A 9928-nucleotide genomic window follows, 5' to 3' on the forward strand; every position below is an offset into this window, starting at 1 on the left:
GGCTGTCAACCTGACAGTGTGAAACAGTGGGGGACAAGTAAAGCTGCTATGATTAGTCCATTAACTGGTCGGTCAATTGAAAAAACTGCTTTGCAACTTCTTTAATAATAAATGAATTACTTTAGTCATTATTCAAGCAGAAATGCCAAATATTCTTCGGCTCAAGCTTCATAAACATGAGCAAGAATCTTCCTTCATTGCCATACATAATGTGAGTGTCTTCATGGTTTGTCAGACAAAACAAGCAGACTGAAGACTTTCAAACTGAAGGCATCATTTCACAGTATTTTGTAATAATTTATAGTCTGAACGATTCATCAAATAAATCAATAATAATAATCAACAGATTAAGTGAAAATGAAAATAACAGCTAGATGCAGCATGAGCCCAATTTTCTTACTTCCAGTCCCTGTACGCTTAGATGCTCCCATGTTTTTACCTGCACGCTTAATGCTAAATAAAAAATAGAACACACTAGAGAGAACCCTTTCAGATGCCGGCAGCTCTTACACAACAGATGACATCTGAACTTCTTTGTTCAGACAAAAAGTCAAAGAAATGCCAACTATGTTTTCAGACATTCTCTTTTAAGTTTTCTGAGTCAGACAATGAAAACGTTTGAGCTGCCATGCAACTATATAGACTACTATTGAGCTAGGGCCGGTGATCAGATTTTATAGTGTGCTGTGCATTCTGCTAAATGATCTTTATGTAAATCATCCTTTCTCTGCGTACATTGTTGTCTTTCTTAGTTCTCAGCATGTGTTCAACATTTCCTGTGCCTGTTCTAAACCTGTTCTGAATGTTGTGTTCTCTTGTCCTGTGTTGATGCTCTGGAGCTACTTCAGAATTAGTCCTTGTTAGTGAGTCCTCCTCAAACAGTTCTACAATATACTATCACTTTTTATTGTTTGTGTGCTGGACGTTGTGTATATATTTTTGATATTGTAATTTGTTGGCATACAGCCATGGTATAAATAGCATAATACTCTCCAAGTATTGTATATTGTATAACTTAGGGCATTATTTGGTATTATCCCATACTTATTGTACAGTATATTTGTACATAGATTGGGTTCAAACCATTTTCACTGGCTGGTAGTAGGATTTAGGGCATTTGATACACACATTATCATGTAAATAGTAAAGTAGAATCATTTACCAGTCTGTTGTTAATGTTTCAGTTATCTGTGTGGATATAACGTTGGCATCAGTCAGGGAAGAGGTAACTGGAACCAGGACCACACAAATTCAAAAATCTGATGATGGGGGGGGAAACAAAAAGATGGGACTGCTGATCTATCCCAAGGAAGAATATTCTAAAACTACAAATTGTTAGAATAAAGATAAAAAGTATCTGATCTATCCAGTTCAAGCTACTTTGATTTTATTGTATTTTCTTTCAGAGGGTTGACATTCCCCAGCCTGTGATATGACAGATGAAGCTTATCACACTGATGAACTTTTACATGAAAATGAAGCCTCATCATTTAGCTGGAGTTTTCATTACCTCTACAACTGGGGCACTTTAATGTTACATCAGATCAAGTTACTGCAGCGCCGGTTTGTATTTTCGTCAAACCTCGTCTATATCATGAATGAGTCCAAAAATGAAGGCCTGTAAAAATATTTCTGTTCAAATCCCATGTTTTCATATTTTTCAACCTTTGATATTGTTTCATTTTGTATCTGGAATGCAATGTTCAATATCTAGACACTTATTGCTCCTGGCCTTGTCAAACAATAGAAGACAAACATGTTTCCAAATGCCATTAAAATGATTTTCCATTTGAGCACTAGAATTGGAAAAAGTGAAAAATTCCTAAAAGAGAGAGACATTGAGGGTATGATAAACCAAGTTTTGTGCACCCATATATCAATTATTATTTGTATTCTTTAAATCAAAGCTTTTTATTAAAGGGGACATAGCATGCAAATTCCACTTTGTTAGTGCTTCTAGACGTTAATGTGGGTATCTGGCATGTCTACCAACCCAAAAACTCTGGGAAAAAAACACTCGCGCGTTTTGTTATAGTTCCTCTAAGTCAGAAACGTCATGCTTGAGTGACTCGATTGAGCTTCCTGGGTTTTGTGTCGTAACAAGGCACTGGAAGTCTCCCTACATGGCCCTGGACATTAAAAATCAGAGATACATTTTGATAGAACCTCTGGTATGAGGAGTAGTAAGTGTTTTCCTAAATGGCCCCGTTAAGATCCAGTGGAAGTATCTAAATGTGTTTCCACATGTTTTTTTGCAGTGAGCAGGTTATAACGCTATATATGGACAATGCAGTGACGTTCATGTTGAAACGTGTTCACACAGTGAAGTCATCAGCATCTGTCCTCACATGTTATAAAGAAAACACCAAGCAAGTACCCTGTTCAGCTCTGCTGTTCAGCTTATAATACATTGCACCAAATGTCATTTTGAGCATGTAATTGCTACAATCATTTTCAATAAAGTGATTTGAATATTTTATTGAATATATCCACTCTAATCAGTGTTTGAGGAGCTGTGACACACAGAGGTAGATATAATAAGGGAATAGAATTGATGAACTCTCAGACTTCGACATCAGTGCACTTATTCCAGTCAGTTAAATTAAGGTGTCACCTCTGACTCTCCTCAAACTTTCAATACATCAGAACTTTTTCCACCTCGCATTCCAGTCACACAACCTGCATTTATCTGACCCCTGTTAACAGGCTCTCCTCTCAGGTCTTGCACTCTTCAGATTTTAGTTTCTACAACTTGCAGCTGCTAGAATACTTACAGGAGCAATACAACTGTAGTAATTGTGTTGTCCCAGGTTCATCCATTAGAGAGTACAGACTGCTACACTCATCACCTACAAGCCTCTCCATGGGTAAACACCTTTCAATGAATGTACAGAGCTTCTACTCCACTGCTGCCTCAAAACATATTCATATTGAGCACTAGGAGACACACAGTACCTGTATGAACTGGGGTGAGAGGTCAGCGGTGAGGAGCCAGGTCTCCAGTCTCAGGTATCGAGTCAGAGCTTCAGGTCTCTCCCGTTCTGGTACCCTCTGCTTCCACAGCAGCTGTGTCCACATGTACTCGGTCAGCTTCACCTGTAGGGGACGCCATCCCACCACACACTTCTTACTGAGGCGTAGTGGAAGGTTCATCAACCAACAGGTATTTTGACAGACACATCTTTTTATTATTGTTACATACTAAACATATTCTCCAACATTGCATGTAGTACATATTTATCTGTGTTTTTTTTTTTAAAGAAAACTTAAACGCTTTAAAACATGTCATTTTATTAATTTGTCTATGTCTTTTTAAGTCCCCCTAATTCCTCAGGTCTTAATCTATGACACTGGTCAAGTTAAATTAGTCAAGTAATTAAGCTGAGCTTTTCGTTTCATCAACTATAAATGGGACAAAGTGATTGTTTGTCAAGCCTGAGAAATGACACTTGATTCAGTTTGAGGAAATGCCCCTGATGGTCCAGACCAGACGTCTGCTGTTAAACCTTCAAACAAACTGTGACGATAAGTGTGAAACTACATTAAGAGCTTGTTTTAAACTTCATAGACTTACACTGCTTATAAGATTATGAATGGACCATCACTTTAAACTTAGCTAGAATTATATGCAATTGATATGCAATTATATGCAAGCTAAAGAGCTCTTTCAGCGCCCTCCATTTTTGACATGTAGAGTGCCTATACTATGTGGATACAAACTGCAAATGTCCCATCTTGTGGAAAAACTGTGATGGAAAGTAGCCTGCCTGCAACCAAATTATCGGTCCCTTGTGTTTGAGTGGCCTGATGTACAACCCCATGGATGAAAACTGGAGGGTGTTAGTTTGCACTGAACAACAACTGGACCCATACGACAGTGATGAGCCGGCACTTCTTCAGCGTGTATCGCTGTCGGCATCTCGCTCGGCTCGGTTACATGATGACTGCAACTACATTACATGTGCCACAGGGTTCACATGTTGCATAGAGTGTAAACAGCATCACATTTCTGATACAGCTACGGTCAGGTCTCCTTCTCTCATCCACCGACACAATGACTGGGTAAGTACGGGTTGGGATAGCTGATTAAATACACACAGATAAGCGGGTATCACTCACACACACACACACACACACACACACACACACACACTCACACACACTCACACGGCTGCTTTTCAGTGGGTAATCTCATCTCTCATGTCTATAGTGTTTGATCCCGAGACAAAAGCAGAGATATTGTTGGATAGCATGTTGCCTCACAGTCAGAAGGTTCCTGGTTTGGCCGGGGTGTGTCTGTGTGGAGTTTGCATGTTCTCCCCGTGTCTGTGTGGGTTTTCTCCAAGTACTCTTGCTTCCTCCCACAGTCCGAAGACATTCAAATTGGGTTTAGGTTGATTGGAGACTCTAAATTGACCATGGGTGTGAATTTGAATGGTTGAATGTCTCTATATGTTGGCCCTGTGATACACTGGCGACCTGTCCACTGTGCTCTCATTCACTTTCAGCTGGGATTATTTTGGCTGAAGCAACAGCCCAAACGTTGGACAAGAGATATTCCATTTATTATCACATAGGACAAAGAAATGCAGCAAATCTCCCAAATTACAAAGCTCAAACGATGAAATATTCGGCGACAGCGCTGTCAAATGGCAGATGGCAAATTATTTTCTTTTCCACTTCAAAGCCAAATTTTGTGCCAATCCATCTAATAAATGTGGACATACTGTTTTTTCACATGATACAAGCAAATTGGGGGATCAGAAAATGACGGTACAAGGGCCAGCTTCTCTGCAAAATAATTTCTAAAGATTAAAAGAGTAAAAACAAAAGCGACTTGAAAAAAGGTCAGAAAAAAAATTACAGAGGAAAGAGGGGAGGGGGTGAGAGAAGACAACAGCAGGCAGTTGGGGAAACCACACGGGGCTTTCCTAACTGTCATGAACACTTTGCATACACTGCCAATGTTTCTGATTCATTAAGGGAAAGAGCAGAATCTTAGTCAGTGATTGCACAGAGCTGCATCAGAACACAGAGTTGGGAACTCAGCAAGCAAAGACGCATAAAGCTGCACCATAGGTGTGGAAATGTCTTGATTCTGCGATGCATCGCGATGCAGGCGTGGACGACTCTGCACTGATGCAGAGACAGAACATAATCGATTCATGTTTTTTCGGCCACGTTCATTGTTTTAGTGATGTCCTGCCGCTGCATAATTACAACTAGCGCTGCTTCAGGATCAGACAGACACTCATTAAAGGTCCGGTCCGTGTCAGAGTCTCTGTCGGAGTCTGTTTCCTCCTCACTCCCACTGACCTGCGCTCACTTTACACGTTAACAATAAACACCATCACTGATCACACGTACAGGACTGATGTTTACTTAGTGTTTGTTTGAGTCGCTGTAGAGTTTATGAGACACATGTTTAAACACAACTTAACTACAGCATTGGTCGGTAACAAACCACAGCCAACTTCACCAGATCATTTTGATAATTAGATTTTTTGTATTGCAGCACATTGGACTGAGACACAGACACATGAGGTGCTGATCTCTGTCACAACAAAGTTTTCAGTTTGAGAAGTTGTGAACTTGGACCTGAAGATTGTGTTGATTGATTAAGAGACTTTGAAATAGCCAACATGCAATGTATGAACAAATAACAGCAGTTCAGTAAATCTTATCAAACTTATATATAAACCACACACATGAAGGTTTCCTTTCATGAAAAGCATTGACTTTAAAATCTTCATTACAGATAAACCAGGTAGGATGAACACAAGGTTTTCTCACTTCAATCTGCACCATAGACTGTTAATAATAAAAATAAAAAAGCTCTGCAAACAACGTCCACATACATACATACATACATACATACATACATACATACATATACACTCAAAAGAAAACAGGGAAATAAAAGGATAATTTTTAAACCTCTAAACCACACATGAATGGTACACACATCCATTTCACCACGTACATTAACATACTTCTCGTCTTCTCCTCCCACTCTCTCACGTCATCCAATGTTTTTGCCAAACAAGACATGCTCAGAATGCGTGGGAGGGAACCACAGCTAGATTCTGTCTCTCGCCACAGATGTACCCAACAACACATCTGTGCTCCTCTAAACCCCCGAGAGAGTAGGCAGCTACGGCCACTCCTCAGCCACACTCACACACAAGCACGCACACAAGCACAGACACACACATGCCCGTCTCTATAGTTGTGAGGACACTCATTAAAATGAAGCATTCTCAGCCCCTTATCCTAACCTTAACCATCACAACTAAATGCCTAACCCTAACCGTAACCTAATTGTAACCTGACCCCTCTTAACCCTAGTCTTAACACTCAATCAGCCCTTTGAAAAAGTGAGGACCGGCCAAAAAGTCCTCACTTTCCAAAAATGTCCTCACTCTGTAGGGTCTATAACTAAAATGGTCCTCACAAATGTATGAGTACAGGAACACACACAGATCTATGATGTTACTGCTACGAGACCTTTTGGACAACATAAAATCTGAAAACCACTCTGATACTCACACACAGGTTTATGCAGCTATCCTTATTAGGACATCCATTTATTGTGACAACCTAACCAAAACCTTAACCATGACCAATCCATGCTTAACCCTGACCTTAACCTAACTACAATTCACATCTGACTCATATAACTTAACCAGGACCTCAGACGTTAGGACTGGGCTTAAGTCCCCATGTAGTCTACTGGTCAGTGTTTATGCTGGAAAATGTCCTAAAGAGCTAACAAAAACCAGAACACACACAATCAGATTGAAAATCTGTCAAAAAGGAAAACCTGCCAATCTGACAGATCTATGATGTCACTGCTACAAGACATAAAAACTGAAAACACAATCACCACTCTGATTCTCACTGAACCAAACAAACCAGACCAATCCTGTGGGAGGGTTCAAACAGTGTGTGAACTTCAGAAAAGAGCAGAATGATTCATCTTACTGCTTAGCAACTTAACAATGACAAGAATCATGGAAAATATATGACGTGTATTTGGTCACTGTCTATAAACAGTGATGAGTGTCACTTACACAGCTTGTCATTCTGATAAGGCTAGAAGTTCTTGGGCCTGCCAGAGCATGTCCCCTATAAAATCTTATAGTCCTAAACCATTTTCCCATTTATGTGATGGTGATTATGTATTAATCAGAGAGTTGTTCCAGGTGGACTGCTGGCAAACAAAGTGCACGTCTGTGAGGGCCGAGTCTGAGGTTTGCATCCAGGTTCCTGTCTGGTTATGGCAACACCAGCACTTTGGTTAAGCTTAAGATTGTGTTTGCAGTTCAACGCATTTAAAATGCTGCTTCACACATTGTGTTTCAAGTCACTACAAACTTGTATTAAACCCAGTTCCATTCTTTCACCAAGGTTAACCAAGTACTGTGAGAGGATACACACAACCATCAAAAGTTGTAGTCGCAAATCAATAGATAAGTTTTAACTGATCTGGTGTAGGAGCTTAAACTGGTTTGATTATATGTGAATCGGCTGAGGCGACATTCATCAATCTGAAAAACTAGCCTACATCAGCAGCCTGTGTCGACAGCGTCACGCTGCTAAATCCAGGTGTGTTTGGGCTGCTGCACAGAGGTGGACGACTCTGCATCGATGTAGTGACTGAACATTATTGACTCATGTTTTTCCGCTATTTCCAAAACTCTACAGTGCTCTATAAAACACTTGACTGGACCATGAAACATTCATCAAACAGCAGCAAAACCCATAGCCTGCCTGCCCCTGACCCAATACCAGTTTGCATGCCATCCCTCAGCTCTTTTTCTCCAGTGACTCTACCTGAACTCAATGATATGGTGAAAAAACATGAAGCCATCTACTTGCCCGTGTTTCCCACCAGACTACTGAAGGAGACTTTGCTTACTCTTGCTCCTGTCATTCTAGCAATTATAAACAGCTCCTTGACCCCTCCACTCTCCATAATAACAGACCTGTTTCAAAACTCTCTTTCTTATCAGGTTCACATCAATATAGAAAGAACTGTGAGAGAGACACAACATGTTTTAAAACACATAGTAACCAAAGTACAAGTGTGAAAAATAAATTTGACACTGGGCTACGATACGTTTCCTGGGCAGCTGTGTTTCATTTAAATTTGAGTCCATGCATAGAAGAGTTAGATTGAGGTGGGTTTTTTTAAGCTTAGCTTGAAATACACAAACATCTATAAGATCAATATAAAAGGCTTGTGTTTTGCCAAGTTAGCAAGCAACTAGAAAATGTTGAATCACCTTGTAGACTGTACACTGTGGATAACCCAGGAACTAATTTCCACTGTGACAAGAAACCCTTTATGACTGCACACCAAGTCAAGAACTCTCTCCAGGATGTAGGTGATCGCACATGGTATCTTGTCAACAATCAAGACTTCATGAGATTCACCTCAGGTTTCACCACAAGATGTGAACTGTCATAAACAGAAAGGCCCGGCTGCGGGTTCACATCAACACACAAATAGAAACTGGTAGAGTTCTGGAACACAGTTCTATGGACAACTGAGCATTAGCTCATGACCCAAAGCCAACACTTCCTCTGTCATGGTGCTGGTTCTGCTATGACTCAAACATGTATGGCTGCCAGTGGATATGGTAAACTTGCATTGACATTTTTTTCTACTGACAAATATATAAGAATGAATGAAAGATGTCCAGGAGCACTCTGTGAGCCAAGATTTAGCCAAATGCATCAAGTCATTGGATAATAATCTATCATTCAGTAGGACAATCAATCTCATCATATGGCTGAAAGCTTGTCAAGGTAAGAAGGGGGAATAATATTCCTTACAATCACCAGATCTCCAACTGACTGACCTCCATTTTATTTGGTGAAGACCAAACTGAAGTCAGGGACCCATTAGCAAGCAAGAGCTGAAGAAGGCTGCAGTGACGCTGCGAGGACACATCACCAGGGGAGATACAAAGTACTGATGTCTATTGGTCAAAGACATGTGACAGTCTACTTGTGTTAACAGGACTTGACCTCCCACATAGTTAGTTACTTCCACCAATGAGGTCATGTTTTCCCCCCTGTCCATTTCTTTGTTGGTTGGTTTGTAAGCACGATGATACAAAAGCAGCTGAAGGGATTCCTACAAAACGCGGTTGAAAGATGCGGTTTAACATTGCGAAAAACATTTTTGGTTTTTTTCACCGTGAACTATTCATAGATCTTGATGGAGTCAAACACACACATTAGGGAACTGATAGTGAGAAATTTGGTGCAGCTTGCTTGAATTTAAGGAAACTGTTGGGCCTTAGTGAAGATATGTGCTGTGAGCCATTCCGGTTTGTGACTGTGCTTTTTTTGCTGTGTCAAAATGTGCTCTGTAAAAAGGCCTATAGATTTGTACACATTTCAGTATCATCTGAAAGATACATCTAATTTTTTACTCAACTGAACTCATTTCAAATATTCAATGAATCCTAACCATTGTAAGGGTTACCAGCACCACATGGAATCTTACTTGAATAACAACGATCCAAAAATCTAACTTATATCATAGTTTGAGCAAACAGTACAGTGAAAGTTCCTAACAAGGTCACAGAATGTGATGGGTGTGAGAGGTGCTGGTGTTGTACCAGTAACGTGCGTCACTCCTGCTGGCTGTGCTGGTTGGTTGTGGTGCACCTGGTCCTGTGAGACTGATGTCCACCAGCTCCTGGATGAGTTGGCACTGACGCGGAGCCTCCTCTGCTGCTCCCGGCTCAGCGGTGCTGTGGACCGGCCTGTGTCTGTCTCCTCCGGCCGCTCGTCTCTCCGCTCCTCCACGGCGGCGCCACAAACTGCCGCGCACCAGCGCTTCCTCTGAAACCACGCATGGTCTGTCTGCCTGAGCTTGTTTCCGTGTTTCTGCCTCCATCGTCAAGATGCT

General features: G+C 40.8%; 1 protein-coding gene across 3 annotated transcripts in view; it reads right to left on the reverse strand.

The window, feature by feature from the left end:
- Positions 1-9928, reverse strand: part of LOC117772799 (kinase suppressor of Ras 1-like) — a 36318-nt gene extending 26390 nt beyond the window's left edge. For 2 of the 3 annotated variants that reach the window (XM_034604278.1, XM_034604277.1), the window contains exon 1: positions 9636-9926. Coding sequence is in view for 1 of the 3 variants with exons in the window: in XM_034604275.1 (XP_034460166.1) it covers positions 2956-3078 (123 nt within the window). In the remaining 2 variants the exon portion in view is untranslated. Of the gene's footprint in view, positions 1-2955; positions 3097-9635 lie in introns of all 3 variants that reach the window. The other variant, XM_034604275.1, reaches the window with a different exon arrangement.

Source organism: Hippoglossus hippoglossus, chromosome 13 (assembly GCF_009819705.1).
Source record: "Hippoglossus hippoglossus isolate fHipHip1 chromosome 13, fHipHip1.pri, whole genome shotgun sequence".
In the NCBI taxonomy this organism is placed as follows: Eukaryota; Metazoa; Chordata; class Actinopteri; order Pleuronectiformes; family Pleuronectidae; genus Hippoglossus; species Hippoglossus hippoglossus.